The 24,087-nt window shown below is 42.5% G+C and overlaps 3 protein-coding genes across 3 annotated transcripts in view; all 3 read left to right on the plus strand.

Moving 5' to 3' along the window:
• LOC119261778 overlaps positions 1–23,742 on the plus strand; it is an 85,836-nt gene extending 62,094 nt beyond the window's left edge. Inside the window, exons 3-6 of the mRNA XM_037531495.1 lie at positions 10,866–10,894; positions 20,514–20,784; positions 20,892–21,182; positions 21,759–23,742. Coding sequence (XP_037387392.1) covers positions 10,866–10,894; positions 20,514–20,784; positions 20,892–21,182; positions 21,759–22,045 — 878 coding nt within the window. The 3' untranslated portion in view covers positions 22,046–23,742. The remainder of the gene's footprint in view (positions 1–10,865; positions 10,895–20,513; positions 20,785–20,891; positions 21,183–21,758) is intronic.
• Positions 1–24,087, plus strand: part of LOC119261787 — a 58,861-nt gene that overhangs the window by 5,033 nt on the left and 29,741 nt on the right. The gene's annotated exons all lie outside the window — the stretch shown is intronic.
• LOC119261783 lies at positions 10,937–12,593 on the plus strand. Its single transcript, XM_037531520.1, has 3 exons — positions 10,937–11,165; positions 11,273–11,563; positions 12,193–12,593. The coding sequence occupies exons 1-3, from the start codon at positions 11,036–11,038 to the stop codon at positions 12,507–12,509; spliced, it is 738 nt and encodes a 245-aa protein (XP_037387417.1). The 5' UTR covers positions 10,937–11,035; the 3' UTR covers positions 12,510–12,593.

The raw sequence follows: 24,087 nt of genomic DNA on the forward strand, positions 1-24,087 counted from the left end.
GTGGGCCGTGGGTGCGTCGTCTAATGGGCTTGTGTGTCCAGATGTTCAGAGGAAAAGATCCCTCAGACAGAAGAAGAGGCGATCCTTCAGGTGGGTTACAAGCTGAAGACGTAGAAAGTGGTGTTGCCCTGGCCAGAGCTCCTCAGCCAGAGCTCTGAAGACTAAACAGCTTCTGTAAGTTCACTTTTTCAGAAATTCAACGTCATCTTCTGGGAAAACTTGAAGAAAAAGAAGCTAGACGTGATGATCAGCCACCGGGACTGTGTCGGATTTGTTCTGCAACAGTCTCAGTAACTCCTAAACCTCATGAGAGAAGCAGTACTTCAGTCCTCTAAAACAGCTGTCTGAAGAACGTTTCTTCAGTAGGTTTTAGTTTGGGATTAGACCAACGCATTGTGGGATTTCATCAGTAGTGTGTTCAGTGTTATTCAGTGATTAATGGTGAGAATCAGGAGAGAGTGGCTCAGTCCTTCTAACACTGAAATACTTCGTTCTAATCCCACTTCAAATTTCTGTTCGTCTTTAGCTTCAAATATGTAGAAGATCTTTGATCTTGCCTGGAACAGATTGAGGATTCATGGTTTTATTATAAAGTGAGCGCTCAGTATACCTGCCTGAGTCTCACCCCAGTCCAATCAGCAGCTCAGACACTCAGCTTTCATGCTCTGAAACTGACCCTCCACCCCCAGTTGAGTCAAACAGAACAGAGTGGGACACTGAAGTCCTGTCGTATTGACCGTACTGTGTTCTGCCCAGGACTTCCTCTTTAGGGGGTGTTGTACGGCCATTTGGTGTAACTGTTCAAACCTCGAGAACAGAAATGGAGGTGGCGTCTTAAACCCTTCAGCATTAATACAGTTTAATAATGAATAACAATTAAAACAAACACAATAAATCAAAATAAAACAATTCCCAACAATTATCACAACTTTTCACCAACAGGTGAGGAGGAGGCGAATGGGAAACTGCTGTAGTGTCTCGGCTCTGCTGCTGGTGCTGTGATGTCTTTGACTGTACAAAGATATTTAACCTTCAATTGATTTGATATCAGAAAATGTTATTAATGCCACTTAAAACAGAACATACTTTGTTAAAATAAGATGGGAACTAGAGTTTTACTTTAAACATAATTCCATCTTCAAAAAACTTCTGATGAGACGACTCTGCTCCACATACAGTAAACGGAACAAGACATTCTAAACAATTCTTATTTATTTAAACACGTTACACTGGCTGTGGAAAACTGTTCAATTATTTTGCACCTCACAGGTTTAATTTCACTGCTACTGATCCTGATTTTAAGCTTGGCTTTTCGTTGTGTAGTAATTTTCTGTAGTGTGAGATTTTGAGCTGCTGCTTCTTGGTCTTCAGCTGTATGTTCTGAGCAGCTCTTTAACAAAGGCCTTTTTGCTGAACTGTAGCTGCTGTAATGCCAAAGGTCCTTTCAGACCAGAGCGTGTTGAGCTTCCTCTGAATGTAGCTCTGCTTTCAGAGCACAGACAAAGCCTTTAAACACATGAACGCTGGTTATGAACTAAACACTACTGGAATCTACTGGACGCACTGTTATTAAAGATGCTACTGTATATAATATAATGTGCATGTAGGTGAAACGCCTCTAAAAACTCAAGGGACAAAATCCAGAACGAGGTGGTCTAAAAATGGTGGTCTACCTCCATTAAAACAATATTTGTGCCTTTTCCATGTTCAAATGTTTCCTTTCACCTCCTGATGCTGTAATAAACGAGCTAAAAGGAGAACCGGACTCTGATGGTACTAAGACTCTGCTTTAAGTTCGGCTCTTTAGCCTCGTACACTAAACCTGTAGGAGGAAACCTGGGTGTGATCTTAGACTGAGCTCTGTTTAATGGAAACACAGTCGCTAAAGTAGCTTTTTATCATGTGAGAAAAACTGTTAAAGTTCAGCTTTTCTAACTTTTTAGGAGAGACTTTAAAGTCCTGCTGCTGTTTTTAAAGAGCTACATGACCGTAAAGCTCCTGAATGTCTGTTTATGATCTTAGATCTGCAGAATAATCATAACAATCTTGTTTCTTGTGTTACTGTTACACATTATCATCTGTCTGTAAAACACTGTAGAGCTGCCAGTGCATGAAAAATACAGTATGGATAAAATATATTGCATTATTATTATTATTACTATTATTATTATTATTATTATTATTACAGTGGAAGGGATTTGTGGGGTTTGTGCGTTTTAATTTTTGTGTTTAGTGATTGAAAAACACTTCTGTTGAACTTTCTGGAACGTATTCAGTGTGTCTGACCCTTACAGTGATTAATATTATAGATAACACAGGGTAAAATGACAGGACTGTAAATGAATGTTGTAGCATTAAGGAGCGATAATGGTTCGATAATTATGTGTAAACAACATTTACTCTGAGTCATTTTAGATTCTGTTCCATTTAATGCACGTCTGTATCCACATTTCCTGTAATACACACAGTGCACTGTGTTTACACTTGTGCTTACTGTCCGTTTAACTACTGATCAAATAAACAAATGGGTGCTAAAACTTCTGCACAAGACTGTTTCAATCTGTCCTACTTCATTAGCATTTCCCACTTTACTAATCAGAAGCCATAAGAAGCAAGAAACTCAGTTCATTCATAAAGCCCAGTGAATTTCAGCCTTGAAGAGTTCCAGCTCTGTTATTGATGCTCGGCTGCAGCGGTTTCTAGAGTTCACGCTGCAATAAAGAAAAATCTCCAATGAGCATCAGTTCCATGCCTTGTTAATGAGAGGTCAGTGGAGAATGGCCAGACTGGTTCCAGCTGACAGAAAGGCTACGTTAACTCAGATAACAACGCTACACAAATAGTGGTGAGAAGAAAAGCATCTCAGGATGCACAAAACATCAAACCCTGAGGTGGATGGGCTGCAACAGCAGAAGACCACGTCAGGTTCCACTTCTGTCAGTCAAGAGTAGAAACCCGAGGCTGTATTCGGCACATACTCAACCAAAACTGGACAGTTGAAGACAAAAAAATGTAGCCTGGTCTGATGAGTCTCGATTTCTGCTGAGGCTCACAGATGGCAGGGTCAGAATTTGGCCCTACACCATGAATCCCTGGACCCAACTTGCTGTGTGTGAGCAGTCCAGGCTGGTGGAGGTGGTGTAATGGGGTAAGGGAATGTTTTCCTGGCCCACTTTGGGCCCAGTAACATTAATTGATCATCGCTTCAGTGCCACAGCTTATTTGAGTATTGTTGCTGACCATGTTTATCCCTTCTTTACCACACTTGTCCATCTTCTAATGGCTACATCCAGCATGATAATGCACCATGTCATGAAGCAAATGTCTCAAACTGGTTTCATGAACATGATAATGAGTTTAGTGTTATTCAGTGGCTTTCCCACTCATCGGATCTGAATCCAGTGGAACAGCTTTGGGATGTGGTAGAGCAGCAGATTCACAGCATGAACAATCTCCAGGAAATGCACAACACAACTGAGTAAATGTAATTGTTTACTTACTCCTCTGCCTGCGAGTGCATATTTTTGGCAGCCAGGACTTTCTCAGCCAGTGTTTCCTGTCTTCTCTCACAACTCAACTCTACTCTGCACATTGTTCTCAGACCTCCTGTTTATCTTCATGCTGGCCCACCTCCAGCCATCTGCTTCTAAGAGTACAAAGATGCCCTAATTTCTGACCGGTAAATGACCCATACGAGCCGGACTGCAGTGCCGCAGTACCGTCCTTTCAGCTCCGGCCTGACCAGTAACGACTCACACCTGAGGCAGATCTTTTTTATCTGGATCGAGTGACTTGGATTAGGGGTGAAGCTAAACTCTGCAGGGTCATAGATCTTCAGAACCAGGACTGAGCTCTCCGGCTTCATGTGAGTTTAATGGCTTGTAGCTGCTCAGGAAGTGAATTCCAGGGCTTTGGGCCCTTTGGGTTGGTCCCCAAAACAGTCAGGGGGAGGTCTCAGAACAGACAAGGTGGTCATTAGAACCAATCACAGTCATTCTGCTAGAAATAAAAGCCTGTGTTGATCATTAGAGAAGAGAAGATACAGAATTAGAAACAGTATAATTGAAACACAGCGCAGCTCTGCTCAGCCCAGAACATGCTCAGTTCTGGCTGACTAAACCTCACTGGCTCACTGAAGAATCAGCTTGGTTCCAGCATCTGGAACTTTTTCACAAATGTCACAAGGATTAGATTCTCCAGAAGCAGCTCAAACTGGGCTACAAACATCTGAGTTACATGTGCAAGAACATGAAGGTTCAGGTGCTGAATGACATGATGAAGGTCTCACTGCTGCTTTCAGTTTCCTAAAACGGACAGTAGCCCAGTGTTCCCGTTTGTCTGTTCTGTGAGGAGGAAAGATCTTATTTGCACTTTTCGACCCGTTTGATTTGACAGTTTTGTGCTTTGCCTGACTGAGTTGTGTTCAGCTCCTGTATGAAGAGAAACTCTGTTCTCCTCTCGCTTTTCCAAAGTGGACAGCATCCGGCACAATATCACAGTTTGCCCTTTCCATGAGAAGCAAAGTGATTTTTTTGAGATCTGTTCTTTCTCTACCTATCGGTGAGCTCTCACTCCATCAGTCAGTGACTCCTCTAACGTATAAACAGGTGGAATGTGTTTATCTGGTCGTTCAGATGGAGGATTGAAATTTGACATGTTATCATTTTCAGATACTGGCGTCATTTTTAAATACAGTCGTGTACCGTAATACCGTAATACCACCCAACACTTATTCCCACTGAGTTACGTCAGTCTGATCTTTCATGTAGAACCTGAAGACTTTCCTAAAGAGTGTTGATCACATTTACCTCCTCTGTTTTAGCTCCTACTTTAGATGTACAGCAGAGATCCATATGGATGGATGGATATCAGAAGGGAAGTGAAGATGGATATCGCAAAGGATTAGGAATCGGAGCAGGGGTTTTCGGGGTCATAGGTCTGATTCTTGGTGGAATTCTGGTAATGTTTCTTGGGCGGAAAGTGTGTTCCTCAGACAGAAGATGAGAAGATTCTTCAGGTGGAATTTAAACTGAGGAAAAGGAAAGTGGTCAAACTTGTTGGTCATACCGACCCAGTGCAGCACGCGGTTCAACGTCAGCGCAGCAGCGTAAAACTTTGGGAGAGTCTGTTCAACATAAATGATGAACTAACCTAACTTTGTGTAAATAGAGCTCAATATAGAAATATGTCCACATATGCAGTCGAGACTGACGCGGCTTTTTTCTGAATTTCTACAAACACCATTTAATTTTATAGTAAATTAGTTTGGGCTGGTTTCTTTTTAATTTTTTATTAAAATTTTTTTATTTTTATTATTTTAAATTTAACCCCGCTTTGTTCGTGTTGGTTTCTGAGCTGATACACTAAACACATCGTTTATTTTTTTTACTCTGTAACGTTAGGAGAATTAAAGTATTTCATTAAAAATGAACTCGAGAGTAAAAGTACTGTGATTTAATTCTACTCCAAAAACTACCGTTACAGGAAGAACTGTTCTCAGTTACAGTAACGAGAGTAAATGTGATGTGTTCCTTACTCCTCTGACTGCGAGGGCGAATTTCTGGCAGCCCCGTCTTTCTCAACCTCCGTTCCCTGTTTTCTCCCACGACTCTACTCTGCACATTGTTCTCAGATGAGAAGGAAGAAGGAAGGAAGGAAACCATTTCTAACATGTGGTGCCAAAGCTCCCATCCAACAAAAACGGGCTGCTCGTCTTGGCCAGTTCCTGACTGATAACGATGCCCTAACTGGTTCATGCCTTCATTATGACCCGTATTCACTGTATCTGCTGTAAACGGGTGTAGAGTCAAATATATTCAGCGTTGCATGAGTTAATCTTGAAACCACTGTAGTACAAAAAATTGCGATTTGATTTTCAGGGCTTTCCAGAAAGCCCTGCCCTTAATGGGACTTAAATAATCAAGCTGTAGTCACTTAATTCCTTATAGATTTGAATGCACTTCACTTTTTAAGTGTCCCAACCATGAATCTGTTTCATGTCTCTGCTTAGTAGCCAGTCTGGTTGTAACAACACGACTTAAACTTCTGCCGCTTAGTAGTTTTAAAACTTTTATTAGCATGTAAACCTCAAACTTTTCTGGAAGGAGTCTTATTTCACATCTCTGTTGGTGATCATTAGGAGTCTTGTCAGTGTTGTTCCATTAAACAGTGTAGTACTTGTGCACTGGACCCCTGTTGTACGGCGCCCACACGGACTAGTGGGCCACAAATTCTACACCAGAGCAATGTGTGACAACAGCAAAGCTCAACCGCATCTCAATTTAAGATTAAGTGACCCTTATTAGTCCCACAACAGGGAAATTTCACCGGTGCATTTAACCCATCTGTGAGCACACTTATCCAGGGAGCATTTGGGGGTTAGGTGTCTTGCTCAAGGACGCCTCAGTCATGTGCTGTCAGCTCTGGGGATCGAACCGGCGACCTTCCGGTCACAGGCCTGGTTCCCTAACCTCCAGCCCACGACTGCCCCAATGAGACACAGAATACAGTATGAAGCTAAAACAGTAGACAACCTTTATTAACAACCAGCTCAGTCATTCAGGAGAATTAGTGGCAAGGCTACTGAAGTCCACTGACAACATGGTCAACAGCTGTTTTGGTGCAGAACATGTACAATACGGTCATATGTGCCATAAACATGTCCTACAAGGCCAAAGAGCAAACGCCTGTTGCACAGACAGGTTGTAATGGGCCCTCGAAATGCAGCTTAGGCTGTGAAGCCACATGTGCTGTGGGTAAGGCATCACCCCACTAATAACCAAGAGGCGTTATTTGCGTTCCCTCCCTGCAGAGAGCAACTGCTGAATGACCTCAGCTCAGACTGGCCACGGCGGGAGAACTTTTGGTGCTAGCGATGCTAAAAACACAGCTCCAATGTAGGCGACGCCGTTGGGCTCCTCGGTTGTGGTGATACGTCTGCAGCGCCGCCATGTTGGAGCGGTCAGGATCCGGATGTGAACAGATTCACTTGCACTGAGAGGCGAAGAGTCTCCGGACTAAATCAGCCACAGCTTCAGTCCAGCTCAGCGCCAGCAGCTACAGTTTCTATACAGTCATTTCTCACATCAGGCCGAGGTTTTTCTCCCGCAGTGGTTTATGAAGTTTATTTTCCAAAATAAAAGTCTTTGTGCATAAAATCTGTTTGGGGAGACTAAACTAGTTAGAGCTTGTGTGCAGGACCGTGATCTGGGGGGTCCGAGGGGCGACAGTGATCTGGGGGGTCCGAGGGGGACAGTGATGTGGGGCGTCTCTGCAGCCGCCGTGCGCTTCTCTGTTGATGCCTCCAGGTACTCAAATCCCCGCCGAGCCTTCGCCGCCGGGACGCAGTCGGCGTCCAATGCAGCCCTTGAACAGGACACACGTGACCACCACCCCGGAAAGACAGGAAGACCGGAAGACTGATCTTGTTTTGGGAATCCTGTGTGTCATTTCGGGAATCCTGTGTGTTGTTTTGGGAATCCTGTGTGTCGTTTCGGGAACCCTGTGTGTGTGAGGACCTCATGGACACACAGTGAGTACATGAACTGTGTTTTACACCATTAGACCGGTGAATGACCCATACGAGCCGGACCGCAGAGCCGCAGTACCGTCCTTTCAGCTCCGGCCTGACCAGTAACGACTCACACCTGAGGCAGACCGAGATAGCAGAGCTGTGCTTCGGTACTGAAAAGAACTAAAATATCTCCATAAATACAAATACTATGTTAAAATAATGATAATAATAATGAAATAGCTCCTTTCTTCTTTCAGGAATCCTCCTGTCACAGCGCAGTACGAGCTCTGGGTCACTGTTATGGGTCATTGTACAGGTCAACCTCTGCTAAACAGGATCAACTCCAAAAAAGCTCATCTGAAAAAATATAAACATCTGTTTAAGATATTAAGTCAAGCTTGTCCAATCCTGGTCCTGGAGATCCACCAAGCTGGAGAGTTTAGATCCACCACCCTAGCTCTGATATTCAGACGCTGCTGAAGGCACTGCAGATCTTTCTTAGCTGGATCGGGTGACTTAGATTAGGGGTGAAGCTAAACTCTGCTGAGACACAGATCTCCAGAACCAGGACTGAGCTCCCCTGCTTCACGTGAGTTTAATGGATTGCAGCTGCTCAGGAAGTGAATCCCAGGGCTTTGGGCCTCAGTACTGATTGCTACCAGAGGACCAAAGTGCCTGAGAACAAACACATCTGACCATCACGTCATTAAAGTAGAGCCTGGCCAGACCAGGAAGAGACCAGACCAGAAAAACGCTGAAACCTGCATGTAAGAGCCAGTTAAGGGTTAGTTCATTTGTTGTAATGATTTAGTTAAATGGTTAAAATATGGTAAAGATAATTTAATAAGAATTCATGGTAACTGTATTTTCTAAAATGCATAATTTGGTAATGTGGATATTTTAAAGAATTTGTTTATTCATTTATTTATTTATTTGCTGCTTGTGCGTTAAGGTCATATGGCAGCTAGAGACGTGGGAAGCAACACCGTTTTTTGACCGAGCCATATCGAGTCCGATGTACTGTTTATTTTGTGTCTAGAAGTAAACTTTTAAAGGAAGATTCAGGCTCACTCGCGTTTTTCAAATACTGGTTGTTAAACGGACAAGAGAAGAAGAGAACAAATAAGCAGATATCATCAATGTAACTGGTTCTCTAAAGGAGTAGAGGGTAGCTAGGATAGAGGGGAGATGAAGCAGATGCCTGTAACCTTTTCTGCCATCGTCTCAGTGATAAAACTCAAACTGTTTAATTGGGTTCTCTGCATTTTAGCTTTTAAGTTATGTTGCCATTCTGTGAAGCTCAGAAACAATATAAAGCCGGCAAAATGGGCACAGGAATAAGGTGGAGAGTAAGTTCTGTTCTGGAAATGTCAGAGAGGCTTGGAGGGGATTAACCAGCGGGAAAGAGACTAAATACCCACTACAGCATCGTCCAGCAGGCTGGCTGAGGACGTAACTATCTAATGTAGCAGATTTGATCAGATCAGCCTAAATGATGGACTTACGTCATTAATGAGTCTGTGGAATTCTCCTGAAGGCCAGTCTGGACCTGGTACTGATGGTGTGTTTGTGTGTCTGTAGGTCAGTCGTGAAGTCCTGCAGTCCTGATCTCCGGATCCTGATCCTGATCGTTATCTCTATGTTCACTACTGGTTAGTACTGCACTATCACTCCTTTAAGACGTTCTCAAAGATTTTACTCTTGATTTTTTTACTTTAGGTTTGTGAACCAGACTTGTTGGATGCTCGTTGGTCCTTTTTAAGCAACATCATTCTGACGAAACTATAAGACGCATGAAATGAAACACAGATGTTTTAAGGAATCTTTCAACTTATATATGATCTACTAGGTACAAACCGTTTATAAACAGTGTACTAACTGATTAAAAACCTTTTCTAGAGATGCACACTAGAGAATTTACTTATAAACAGTTCTACTAACGTGGTCTATGAATATGCGTTATAGTGTTTTATATAAAATGGTATATTTTATATAGCACATCATTCACGTTCAAAATCTGAAGATCACAGGAAACAAGTACTGTGGTCTAAATGAAAATATGAGTGCAGGTCCAAACAGGAGAAAATCAGCCACAGTATGTTTAGGCCCATGCTAGACTAAACAAACATGATCTTCATCTGGAATTACAAACGTCTGTTAAGCATGAATTCCTCATATTTTCTGGAATTTAGTGACAAACTAGCTGTTAATACAGTGAAGAGAGAGAAATTCTTCAAATGAACACACATCATATTTTAATATTTGTTCTAAGAAACATGAACAGAAACAGTATAAATAACAATATTTAAAGAAAAAAATCAGGCTCCTGCTAAAAAACGTGTTCCAGCACCTCAAACTAACGGCTGTAGTACTTTCACTGGTTGGCAGTTACAGCTTCAAACTGTCAAAGGCAAGAAATCATTTTCTTTTTTCATCATTGTGGTTTGATGTCGGCCTTTTCCCCTCAGTAAACTGTACTACGTTCTCCAGGGTTACCAGGGTCCTTCTGCTGGACCTGTAATCTTATCGTCCTCCATCCTTTTTTAGAAACAAGTGTTGAGTTTTTCTGGCTGTTTGTGTTTTTGAATGTCCATCTTCTCCCCAGATGCAGTTCTTTACTGATTAAATTAAATTCTTCTCTGATATCTCCCACTGCATCGCTCCATTCATCCCTCCATTCTTCACTCCATTCATATTCCTTCAATGGTCTGTAATGCTCCAGTACCATTTGCAGACGAGCAGCTCCATATCATGATGTGCTTCACGCTCCACCTTTCTTTCTCCAAACATAATGAGCTGAATTATTAATAATAATAATAATTAATAATTAATAATAATCATTAACAAAGAGTTCTGTATTTGTTTCATCTGAATATAAAACTATTAAAAGTTCCAGAACATTGTTCTTGATAAAGGCTCCTGTGGAGCAGAGGAGTTGTGTGTGGGGGGTGTAGACTTTCTGTAAAAGTCTGAATTTTAGACCTGCTTCTGAATTTTACTGAACCAGCCAGTTAGCCTTTTAGCCACCTGCTGACCTCATCTAGTTACAGAGAACAGGAAGTGTAAGTGAAGCTGAACAGAGCCTGTTTAGTTTATTCAGTTTAGATCCACAGAGACAATCACCAGTTCTGTAAATGTACTAGTTTAGCTCATTTGAAATGTAGTGCCTGGTCCCCTGTTACCAACCAGTGATGTTCAGCTGGAGATTCTTAGTTCGGCTGCGTTTTATAGACATTAATTTCAGCAATTTTCAACTTTCAACAATTCATTTAGCTTCTTTTAACTTTAAGAAGAATTAGAGATTTCCATTTTTAATCAAACAGACTCTTTATGTTCCTTTTATATTTTTCAGGGTCTGTATCAGTGAACGGTCCAGTGAAGGTGAAGCTTCATGACTCTGCTACTCTGGACTGCCCTGTGAGATGCTCTGGTTTAGCGAGATGGACTGTGTTCCACAAACGCAGTGACACTCTGGCTGAGTGTGATCAGACTTCATGTAGATCAGTGAAGGAGGGATATCAGATGATCCATGATCAGTACCTGAAGGGGAATCTCTCTCTCATCATCACTGACGCTGATTTCAGTAAGAGAGGCTGGTACACGTGTGACTGTGATGGTAAAGATCTCTGTGATGTTCATCTACAGATTGAGCGTAAGTGTCCAGCTGTTTTCCTCACTGATAGAACAGATTTACATTATTTGATGTTACAGATCAGATCTGCACAGAATTCAGGATGTTTCTGATTGTTTTTCTCTCAGCCTTGAACACTACAGTTGAGATGATGGCCGGTGATTCTCTGATCCTAAGGGTGGACGTATCAGACGCAGTGGACGTGACTTATAACAGTACAGGTACACCTGGACCATCCAGTGGTCAGATCTGTACAGTGGATGGACCCTCACTACAGTGTAAACCTGAATACACACAGAGATCATCACTCACATCTGGTGTTGAGCTGAGAAGAATGACTCCATCTGACAGTGGAGTTTATACTGTAATGGACAGCAGGAATAAAGAGGTCATTCACACCTACACAGTGACCGTCCAAGGTATGATTTCAGTGTTTTTCTTTCTCCAAAGTGCATTTAGTGTTTTAAGAGCATTCGCCATGTTTTACCAGGCACTGATTCTGTACTGATGTGCTGCTGGTGGTGAACTGAACTGAATTAAGCTGGCAGTGCAAATCAATAAAGAAATGAAACTGAACTACCATCAGGCCTGCTGTGGAGATCTCAGAACTAAGGAGCTGTGATTAGGACCAACCACAGTCAGAGGGAGGTCTCAGAATAATGGAGGGGGTGATTAGGGCCAACCATAGTCAGGGGGAGGTCTCAGAATAATGGAGGGGGTGATTAGGACCAACCACAGTCAGGGGGAGGTCTCAGAATAATGGAGGGGGTGATTAGGACCAACCACAGTCAGGGGGAGGTCTCAGAATAATGGAGGGGGTGATTAGGACCAATCACAGTCAGGGGGAGGTCGCAGAACAATGGCGGTGGTCATTAGGACCAATCACAGCCAGGGGAGGTCTCAGAATAATGGAGGTCTCTACAAATCTTGTTTTTATAATAATCAGCTTCATATTAGTTCTATCAGTCTGATCTTTCATGTAGAACCTGAAGACTTTCCTAAAGAGTGTTGATCACACTTATCTCCTTTGTTTTATCTCCTACTTTAGATGTACAGCAGAGCTCGATATGGAAGGCTGGACATCAGAAAGGAAACAGTGATGGGTATCAGAAGGGAAGTGAAGATGGATATCGTAACGGATTGGGAATTGGAGCAGGGGTTTTTGGGGTCATAGCTCTGGCTCTTGGTGTAATTCTAGGAATGTTCGGTGGGCCGTGGGTGCGTCGTCTAATGGGCTTGTGTGTCCAGATGTTCAGAGGAAAAGATCCCTCAGACAGAAGAAGAGGCGATCCTTCAGGTGTGTTACAAGCTGAAGACGTAGAAAGTGGTGTTGCCCTGGCCAGAGCTCCCCAGCCACAGCTCTGAAGACTAAACAGCTTCTGTAAGTTGTCTTTTTTCAGAGATTCAGCATCGTCTTCTGGGAAAAGTTGAAGAAATAGAAGCTTGATGTGATGATCAGCCACCGGGACTGTGTCGGATTTGTCCTGTTACAGTCTCAGTAACTCCTAAACCTCATGAGAGAAGCAGTACTTCAGTCCTCTAAAACAGCTGTCTGAAGAACGTTTCTTCAGTAGGTTTTAGTTTGGGATTAGACCAACGCGTTGTGGGATTTCATCAGTAGTGTGTTCAGTGTTATTCAGGGATTAATGGTAAGAATCAGGAGAGAGTGGCTCAGTCCTTCTAACACTGAAATACTTCGTTCTAATCCCACTTCAGATTTCTGTCCGTCTTTAGCTTCAAATATGTAGAAGATCTTTGATCTTGCCTGGAACAGATTGAGGATTCATGGTTTTATTATAAAGTGAGCGCTCAGTATACCTGCCTGAGTCTCACCCCAGTCCAATCAGCAGCTCAGACACTCAGCTTTCATTCTCTGAAACTGACCCTCCACCCCCAGTAGAGTCAGACAGAACAGAGTGGGACACTGAAGTCCTGTCGTATTGACCGTACTGTGTTCTGCCCAGGACTTCCTCTTTAGGGGGTGTTGTACGGCCATTTGGTGTAACTGTTCAAACCTCGAGAACAGAAATGGAGGTGGCGTCTTAAACCCTTCAGCATTAATACAGTTTAATAATGAATAACAATTAAAACAAACACAATAAATCAAAATAAAACAATTCCCAACAATTATCACAACTTTTCACCAACAGGTGAGGAGGAGGCGAATGGGAAACTGCTGTAGTGTCTCGGCTCTGCTGCTGGTGCTGTGATGTCTTTGACTGTACAAAGATATTTAACCTTTAATTGATTTGATATCAGAAAATGATATTAATGCCACTTAAAACAGAACATACTTTGTTAAAATAAGATGGGAACTAGAGTTTTACTTAAAACATAATTCCATCTTCAAAAAACTTCTGATGAGACGACTCTGCTCCACATACAGTAAACGGAACAAGACATTCTAAACAATTCTTATTTATTTAAACACGTTACACTGGCTGTGGAAAACTGTTCAATTATTTTGCACCTCACAGGTTTAATTTCACTGCTACTGATCCTGATTTTAAGCTTGGCTTTTCGTTGTGTAGTAATTTTCTGTAGTGTGAGATTTTGAGCTGCTGCTTCTTGGTCTTCAGCTGTATGTTCTGAGCAGCTCTTTAACAAAGGCCTTTTTGCTGAACTGTAGCTGCTGTAATGCCAAAGGTCCTTTCAGACCAGAGCGTGTTGAGCTTCCTCTGAATGTAGCTCTGCTTTCAGAGCACAGACAAAGCCTTTAAACACATGAACGCTGGTTATTAACTAAACACTACTGGAATCTACTGGACGCACTGTAATTAAAGATGCTACTGTATATAATATAATGTGCATGTAGGTGAAACGCCTCTGAAAACTCAAGGGACAAAATCCAGAAAGAGGTGGTCTAAAAATGGTGGTCTACCTCCATTAAAACAATATTTGTGCCTTTTCCATGTTCAAATGTTTCCTTTCACCTCCTGATGCTGTAATAAACGAGCTAAAAGGAGAACCGGACTCTGATGGTACTAAGACTCTGCTTTAAGTTCGGCTCTTTAGCCTCGTACACTAAACCTGTAGGAGGAAACCTGGGTGTGATCTTAGACTGAGCTCTGTTTAATGGAAACACAGTCGCTAAAGTAGCTTTTTATCGTGTGAGAAAAACTGTTAAAGTTCAGCTTTTCTAACTTTTTAGGAGAGACTTTAAAGTCCTGCTGCTGTTTTTAAAGAGCTACATGACCGTAAAGCTCCTGAATGTCTGTTTATGATCTTAGATCTGCAGAATAATCATAACAATCTTGTTTCTTGTGTTACTGTTACACGTTATCATCTGTCTGTAAAACACTGTAGAGCTGCCAGTGCATGAAAAATACAGTATGGATAAAATATATTGCATTATTATTATTATTACTATTATTATTATTATTATTATTATTACAGTGGAAGGGGTTTGTGGGGTTTGTGTGTTTTAATTTTTGTGTTTAGTGATTGAAAAACACTTCTGTTGAACTTTCTGGAACGTATTCAGTGTGTCTGACCCTTACAGTGATTAATATTATAGATAAGACAGGGTAAAATGACAGGACTGTAAATGAATGTTGTAGCATTAAGGAGCGATAATGGTTTGATAATTATGTGTAAACAACATTTACTCCGATTCATTTTAGATTCTGTTCCATTTAATGCACGTCTGTATCCACATTTCCTGTAATACACACAGTGCACTGTGTTTACACTTGTGCTTACTGTCCGTTTAACTACTGATGAAATAAACAAATGGGTGCTAAAACTTCTGCACAAGACTGTTTCAATCTGTCCTACTTCATTAGCATTTCCCACTTTACTAATCAGAAGCTATAAGAAGCAAGAAACTCAGTTCATTCATAAAGCCCAGTGATTTTCAGCCTTGAAGAGCTCCAGCTCTGTTATTGATGCTCGGCTGCAGCGGTTTCTAGAGTTCACGCTGCAATAAAGAAAAATCTCCAATGAGCATCAGTTCCATGCCTTGTTAATGAGAGGTCAGTGGAGAATGGCCAGACTGGTTCCAGCTGACAGAAAGGCTACGTTAACTCAGATAACCACGCTACACAATTAGTGGTGAGAAGAAAAGCATCTCAGGATGCACAAAACATCAAACCCTGAGGTGGATGGGCTACAACAGCAGAAGACCACGTCAGGTTCCACTTCTGTCAGTCAAGAGTAGAAACCTGAGGCTGTATTCGGCACATACTCAAGAAAATCTGGACAGTTGAAGACAAAAAAATGTAGCCTGGTCTGATGAGTCTCGATTTCTGCTGAGGCTCACAGATGGCAGGGTCAGAATTTGGCCCTACACCATGAATCCCTGGACCCAACTTGCTGTGTGTGAGCAGTCCAGGCTGGTGGAGGTGGTGTAATGGGGTAAGGGAATGTTTTCCTGGCCCACTTTGGGCCCAGTAACATTAATTGATCATCGCTTCAGTGCCACAGCTTATTTGAGGATTGTTGCTGACCATGTTTATCCCTTCTTTACCACACTTGTCCATCTTCTAATGGCTACGTCCAGCATGATAATGCACCATGTCATGAAGCAAATGTCTCAAACTGGTTTCATGAACATGATAATGAGTTTAGTGTTATTCATTGGCCTTCCCACTCATCGGATCTGAATCCAGTGGAACAGCTTTGGGATGTGGTAGAGCAGCAGATTCACAGCATGAACAATCTCCAGGAAATGCACAACACAACTGAGTAAATGTAATTGTTTACTTACTCCTCTGCCTGCGAGTGCATATTTTTGGCAGCCAGGACTTTCTCAGCCAGTGTTTCCTGTCTTCTCTCACAACTCAACTCTACTCTGCACATTGTTCTCAGACCTCCTGTTTATCTTCATGCTGGCCCACCTCCAGCCATGTCTGCTTCTAAGAGTATAAAGATGCCCTAATTTCTGAAAATAAATGAGTGTGTCTGAACACTGAAGCACATGTGTGTGTGTATGTGTGTGTGTGTGTGTGTGTTTGTGTCTCTTGTTCTAGCGCACTCCCGGAGCTCTGACTGAGAACATCCAGACAGAGGGAGGTTAAGGTGGGATCAGAGAATAAAGGAAAAGTGTAAAGTCTGTACTAAAGATCCAGAACATTCAGAGCTCTGGAGCTGGAGGTCTCACCCACACTCAGCGTTCAGCTCACATCACCCCAAACCTCTCTCAGGTACCCTGGCTACCGGACCGGTCCTTTATAAAATTTTACTACTTACCTTCAGAGCCCTGCAGAACCTCACCCTCCTCTACCCCAGAGAACTGCTGAGCTCTTACACCCCCCTCTCCCTCCCTCTCGCTCTCTCAGGTCTTCCTATAATAACTTACTTGCTGTCCCAGCACCAGACTTTCCACTAAGGAGGGACGTCCTTCAATACCACTGCCCCCAAACTCTGGAACTCCCTTCCTCAGTCCCTCCATGACTGCTCTTCTTTCTCCTCCTTCAGATCTGATCTAAAGACTTAGAAATCCGCACTGTTAACGTTGATCTGTGGAGAAGCATTAGCTTTCTGGTTACTGTGAGCTGGAACGCTCAGACAGACTATCAGTGTTACAAACCTCCCAGTACGCTTGATCAGAACAGCCAGAACCTCCACTGAAATACAGAGATGATGGACAATCGATACCCAGTCCCCCAATTTCAAAAAGGCAGTTATGTTTCACGGTTTTACAGAGAGTTTTACATCAAAGGCTGTCTTTATTCTTCATTTCCCACATAGTCACTTTATTTAGGTGCCTTTATACATACAAGCAGATTTTGCGAGGGAACCATTTCTGTTGACCCCTGAGGGGCTCCGTACCGTCTCCACAGCAGAACCACAGATATCCATTCCGAGATGCTGCGCTGTCTGTTGTTCTCTGTGAGGCGATACGTCTGCAGCGCCGCCATGTTGGAGCGGTCAGGATCCGGCTGTGAACAGATTCACTTGCACTGAGAGGCGAAGAGTCTCCGGACTAAATCAGCCACAGCTTCAGTCCAGCTCAGCGCCAGCAGCTACAGTTTCTATACAGTCATTTCTCACATCAGGCCGAGGTTTTTCTCCCGCAGTGGTTTATGAAGTTTATTTTCCAAAATAAAAGTCTTTGTGCATAAAATCTGTTTGGGGAGACTAAACTAGTTAGAGCTTGTGTGCAGGACAGTGATCTGGGGGGTCCGAGGGGGGACAGCGATGTGGGGCGTCTCTGCAGCCGCCGTGCGCTTCTCTGTTGATGCCTCCAGGTACTCGAATCCCCGCCGAGCTTTCGCCGCCGGGACGCAGTCGGTGTCCAATGCAGGTATTGAACAGGAAACACGTAACCCCCACCCCGGAAAGACTGGAAGACCGGAAGACTGATCTTGTATTGGGAATTCTGTGCGTTATTTCGGGAATCCTGTGTGTTGTTTTGGGAATCCTGTGTGTCGTTTCGGGAATCCTGTGTGTCGTTTCGGGAATCCTGTGTGTCATTTCGGGAATCCTGTGTGTCGTTTCGGGAATCCTGTGTGTGTGAGGACCTCATGGACACACAGTGAGTACATGACCTGTGTTTTACACCATTAGACCGGTGAATGACCCATACGAGCCGGACCGCAGAGCCGCAGTACCGTCCTTTCAGCTCCGGCCTGACCAGTAACGACTCACACCTGAGGCAGACCGAGATAGCAGAGCTGAGCTTCGGTACTGGAAAGAACTAAAATATCTCCATAAATACAAATACTATGTTAAAATAATGATAATAATAATGAAATAGCTCCTTTCTTCTTTCAGGAATCCTCCTGTCACAGTACAGCACGAGCTCTGGGTCACTGTTATGGGTCATTGTACAGGTCAACCTCTGCTAAACAGGATCAACTCCAAAAAAGCTCATCTGAAAAAAATATAAACATCTGTTTAAGATATTAAGTCAAGCTTGTCCAATCCTGGTCCTGGAGATCCACCAAGCTGGAGAGTTTAGATCCACCACCCTAGCTCTGATAGTCAGACGCTGCTGTAGGCACTGCAGATCTTTCTTAGCTGGATCGGGTGACTTAGATTAGGGGTGAAGCTAAACTCTGCTGAGACACAGATCTCCAGAACCAGGACTGAGCTCCCCTGCTTCACTTGAGCTTAATGGATTGCAGCTGCTCAGGAAGTGAATCCCAGGGCTTTGGGCCTCAGTACTGATTGCTACCAGAGGACCAAAGTGCCTGAGAACAAACACATCTGACCATCACATCATTAAAGTAGAGCCTGGCCAGACCAGGAAGACGTTTAAAACCAGTAAAGAGCTTAGAAATGAACTCTTAAAGACGCTGGGAACCAGTGGACTGATGGGAGTTCTGGTGTAATGTGGTCCCTGCTTCCACTTCAGTCCAAATTCAGTGCTGCTGCTCAGTGCTGGATGCTGCCTCAGTGAGCTGTGACTCAGGTTTAGATGTTCATCAATGTCCTGATCTGTCTGTTTGTGATGTGAAGGTCATGAGAATGTAGTAAATCTCAGACACAGTATAATAACACACTGAATACGGAGAAGAGCCGCCCTGCAGATCAGAACGGCTTCGGTCCAGTTGCAGTTTTGTGTTGAACATTTGCTGCATATTTGAATTTCTCTACTCGAGAAATTTTCTGCTATCACCTCAGTGATAAAACTCAAACTGTTTAATTGGGTTCTCTGCATTTTAGCTTTTAAGTTATGTTGCCATTCTGTGAAGCTCAGAAACAATATAAAGCCGGCAAAATGGGCACAGGAATAAGGTGGAGAGTAAGTTCTGTTCTGGAAATGTCAGAGAGGCTTGGAGGGGATTAACCAGCGGGAAAGAGTCTAAATACCCACTACAGCATCGTCCAGCAGGCTGGCTGAGGACGTAACTATCTAATGTAGCAGATTTGATCAGATCAGCCTAAATGATGGACTTACGTCATTAATGAGTCTGTGGAATTCTCCTGAAGGCCAGTCTGGACCTGGTACTGATGGTGTGTTTGTGTGTCTGTAGGTCAGTCATGCTGTCCTGTGTCCTGATCTTACTGATGTCCACTACTGGTCAGTACTGCACTATCACTCCTTTAAGACGTTCTCAAAGATTTTACAGCGGGGTCTCAGAACAGACAAAGTAGTGATTAGGACCAATCACAGTCAGGGGGAGGTCTCAGAACAGACAAGGTGGTCATTAGGACCTTAACTATATGATCTTCATCTGGAATTACAAACGTCTGTTAAGCATGAATTCCTCATATTTTCTGGAATCTAGTGTCAAACTAGCTGTTAATACAGTGAAGAGAGAGAAATTCTTCAAATGAACACACATCATATTTTAATATTTGTTCTAAGAAACATGAACAGAAACAGTATAAATAACAATATTTAAAGAAAAAAATCAGGCTCCTGCTAAAAAACGTGTTCCAGCACCTCAAACTAACGGCTGTAGTACTTTGACTGGTTGGCAGTTACAGCTTCAAACTGTCAAAGGTAAGAAATCATTTTCTTTTTTCATCATTGTGGTTTGATGTCGGCCTTTTCCCCTCAGTAAACTGTACTACGTTCTCCAGGGTTACCAGGGTCCTTCTGCTGGACCTGTAATTTTATCGTCCTCCATCCTTTTTTAGAAACAAGTGTTGAGTTTTTCTGGCTGTTTGTGTTTTTGAATGTCCATCTTCTCCCCAGATGCAGTTCTTTACTGATTAAATTAAATTCTTCTCTGATATCTCCCACTGCATCGCTCCATTCATCCCTCCATTCATCACTCCATTCATATTCCTTCAATGGTCTGTAATGCTCCAGTACCATTTGCAGACGAGCAGCTCCATATCATGATGCTCGTATCTTTCTACTTCACGCTCCACCTTTCTTTCTCCAAACATAATGAGCTGAATTATTAATAATAATAATTAATAATAATCATTAACGAAGAGTTCTGTATTTGTTTCATCTGAACATAAAACTATTAAAAGTTCCAGAACATTGTTCTTCATAAAGGCTCCTGTGGATCAGAGGAGTTGTGTGTGTGGGGGGTGTAGACTTTCTGTAAAAGTCTGAATTTTAGACCTGCTTCTGAATTTTACTGAACCAGCCAGTTAGCCTTTTAGCCACCTGCTGACCTCATCTAGTTACAGAGAACAGGAAGTGTAAGTGAAGCTGAACAGAGCCTGTTTAGTTTATTCAGTTTAGATCCACAGAGACAATCACCAGTTCTGTAAATGTACCAGTTTAGCTCATTTGACATGTAGTGCCTGGTCCCCTGTTACCAACCAGTGATGTTCAGCTGGAGATTCTTAGTTCGGCTGCGTTTTATAGACATTAATTTCAGCAATTTTCAACTTTCAGCAATTCATTTAGCTTCTTTTAACTTTAAGAAGAATTAGAGATTTCCTTTTTAATCAAACAGACTCTTTATGTTCCTTCTGTATTATTCAGGGTCTGTATTAGCTGTTGGTCCAGTGAAGGTGAAGCTTCATGACTCTGCTACTCTGTCCTGCTCTGAGAGATGCTCTGGTTTAGCGAGATGGACTGTGTTCCACAAACGCAGTGACACTCTGGCTGAGTGTGATCAGACTTCATGTAGATCAGTGAAGGAGGGATATCAGATGATCCATGATCAGTACCTGAAGGGGAATCTCTCTCTCATCATCACTGACGCTGATTTCAGTAAGAGAGGCTGGTACACGTGTGACTGTGCCAGCAAGGACGTCTGTGATGTTCATCTACAGATTGAGCGTAAGTGTCCAGCTGTTTTCCTCACTGATAGAACAGATTTACATTATTTGATGTTACAGATCAGATCTGCACAGAATTCAGGATGTTTCTGATTGTTTTTCTCTCAGCCTTGAACACTACAGTTGAGATGATGGCCGGTGATTCTCTGATCCTAAGGCTGGACGTATCAGATCCAGTGGACGTGATTTATAACAGTACAGTTACACCTGGACCATCCAGTGGTCAGATCTGTACAGTGGATGGACCCTCACTACAGTGTAAACCTGAATACACACAGAGATCATCACTCACATCTGGTGTTGAGCTGAGAAGAATGGCTCCATCTGACAGTGGAGTTTATACTGTAATGGACAGCAGGAATAAAGAGGTCATTCACACCTACACAGTGACCGTCCAAGGTATGATTTCAGTGTTTTTCTTTCTCCAAAGTGCATTTAGAGTTTTACCAGCATTCGCCATGTTTTACCAGGCACTGTTTCTGTACTGATGTGCTGCTGGTGGTGAACTGAACTGAATTAAGCTGGCAGTGCAAATCAATAAAGAAATGAAACTGAACTACCATCAGGCCTGCTGTGGAGATCTCAGAACTAAGGAGCTGTGATTAGGACCAACCGCAGTCAGGGGGAGGTCTCAGAATAATGGAGGGGGTGATTAGGACCAACCACAGTCAGGGGGAGGTCTCAGAACAATGGAGGTGGTCATTAGGACCAATCCCAGTCAGGGGAGGTCTGAGAACAAACGTGGTGGTGATTAGGACCAATCCCAGTGAGGGGAGGTCTGAGAACAAACGTGGTGATTAGGACCAATCACAGCCAGGGGAGGTCTCAGAATAATGGAGGTCTCTACAAATCTTCTGTTTGTATAATAATCAGCTTCATATTAATTCTATGAGTCTGATCTTTCATGTAGAACCTGAAGACTTTCCTAAAGAGTGTTGATCACATTTATCTCCTCTGTTTTATCTCCTACTTTAGATGTACAGCAGAGCTTGATATGGAAGGATGGATATCAGAAAGGAAACAGTGATGGGTATCAGAAGGGAAGTGAAGATGGATATCGTAACGGATTGGGAATCGGAGCAGGCGTTTTTGGGGTCATAGCTCTGGCTCTTGGTTTGATTTTCGGAATGTTTGCTGTGCCGCGGGTGCGTCTTCTGAGGTTGAGAAGAGAAGATCCCTCAGAAAGAATAGGAGACGATCCCTCAGGTGGGCGACAAGCTGAAGATGCTGAAAGTGGTGTTGCCCTGGCCAGAGCTTGCTAGACAGAATTCTGAAGACTAAACAGCTTCTGTAAGTTCTCTTCAACTTCATCTTCTGGAAAAAACTTGAAGAAAAAGAAGCTTGATGTGATGATCAGCCACCGGGACTGTGTCGGATTTGTCTTGTTACAGTCTCAGTAACTCCTAAACCTCATGAGAGAAGCAGTACTTCAGTCCTCTAAAACAGCTGTCTGAAGAACGTTTCTTCAGTAGGTTTTAGTTTGGGATTAGACCAACGCGTTGTGGGATTTCATCAGTAGTGTGTTCAGTGTTATTCAGTGATTAATGGTAAGAATCAGGAGAGAGTGGCTCAGTCCTTCTAACACTGAAATACTTCGTTCTAATCCCACTTCAAATTTCTGTCCGTGTTTAGCTTCAAATATGTAGAAGATCTTTGATCTTGCCTGGAACAGATTGAGGATTCATGGTTTTATTATAAAGTGAGCGCTCAGTATACCTGCCTGAGTCTCACCCCAGTCCAATCAGCAGCTCAGACACTCAGCTTTCATGCTCTGAAACTGACCCTCCACCCCCAGTAGAGTCAGACAGAACAGAGTGGGACACTGAAGTCCTGTCGTATTGACCGTACTGTGTTCTGCCCAGGACTTCCTCTTTAGGGGGTGTTGTACGGCCATTTGGTGTAACTGTTCAAACCTCGAGAACAGAAATGGAGGTGGCGTCTTAAACCCTTCAGCATTAATACAGTTTAATAATGAATAACAATTAAAACAAAGACAGTAAATCAAAATAAAACAATTCCCAACAATTCTCACAACTTTTCACCAACAGGTGAGGAGGAGGCGAATGGGAAACTGCTGTAGTGTCTCGGCTCTGCTGCTGGTGCTGTGATGTCTTTGACTGTACAAAGATATTTAACCTTCAATTGATTTGATATCAGAAAATGATATTAATGCCACTTAAAACAGAACATACTTTGTTAAAATAAGATGGGAACTAGAGTTTTACTTAAAACATAATTCCATCTTCAAAAAACTTCTGATGAGACGACTCTGCTCCACATACAGTAAACGGTACAAGACATTCTAAACAATTCTTATTTATTTAAACACGTTACACTGGCTGTGGAAAACTGTTCAATTATTTTGCACCTCACAGGTTTAATTTCACTGCTACTGATCCTGATTTTAAGCTTGGCTTTTCGTTGTGTAGTAATTTTCTGTAGTGTGAGATTTTGAGCTGCTGCTTCTTGGTCTTCAGCTGTATGTTCTGAGCAGCTCTTTAACAAAGGCCTTTTTGCTGAACTGTAGCTGCTGTAATGCCAAAGGTCCTTTCAGACCAGAGCGTGTTGAGCTTCCTCTGAATGTAGCTCTGCTTTCAGAGCACAGACAAAGCCTTTAAACACATGAACGCTGGTTATTAACTAAACACTACTGGAATCTACTGGACGCACTGTAATTAAAGATGCTACTGTATATAATATAATGTGCATGTAGGTGAAACACCTCTGAAAACTCAAGGGACAAAATCCAGAAAGAGGTGGTCTAAAAATGGTGGTCTACCTCCATTAAAACAATATTTGTGCCTTTTCCATGTTCAAATGTTTCCTTTCACCTCCTGATGCTGTAATAAACAAGCTAAAAGGAGAACCGGACTCTGATGGTACTAAGACTCTGCTTTAAGTTCGGCTCTTTAGCCTCGTACACTAAACCTGTAGGAGGAAACCTGGGTGTGATCTTAGACTGAGCTCATTTAAATGGAAACACAGTCGCTAAAGTAGCTTTTTATCATGTGAGAAAAACTGTTAAAGTTCAGCTTTTCTAACTTTTTAGGAGACACTTTAAAGTCCTGCTGCTGTTTTTAAAGAGCTACATGACCGTAAAGCTCCTGAATGTCTGTTTATGATCTTAGATCTGCAGAATAATCATAACAATCTGGTTTCTTGTGTTACTGTTACACATTATCATCTGTCTGTAAAACACTGTAGAGCTGCCAGTGCATGAAAAATACAGTATGGATAAAATATATTGCATTATTACTATTATTATTATTATTATTATTATTATTATTACAGTGGAAGGGGTTTG

Source organism: Pygocentrus nattereri, chromosome 20, assembly GCF_015220715.1.
Source record: "Pygocentrus nattereri isolate fPygNat1 chromosome 20, fPygNat1.pri, whole genome shotgun sequence".
Classification (NCBI taxonomy): domain Eukaryota; kingdom Metazoa; phylum Chordata; class Actinopteri; order Characiformes; family Serrasalmidae; genus Pygocentrus; species Pygocentrus nattereri.

What these genes read in the sequence shown, in the direction of transcription:
- LOC119261783 (XM_037531520.1), top strand. Translation starts at nt 11,036, where the DNA reads ATGATCCATGATCAGTACCTGAAGGGGAATCTCTCTCTCATCATCACT. An exon ending in TGTTCATCTACAGATTGAGC is followed by an intron (nt 11,166 to 11,272) that starts GTAAGTGTCCAG and finishes TTTTTCTCTCAG; the next exon opens with CCTTGAACACTACAGTTGAG. An exon ending in CTACACAGTGACCGTCCAAG is followed by an intron (nt 11,564 to 12,192) that starts GTATGATTTCAG and finishes CTCCTACTTTAG; the next exon opens with ATGTACAGCAGAGCTCGATA.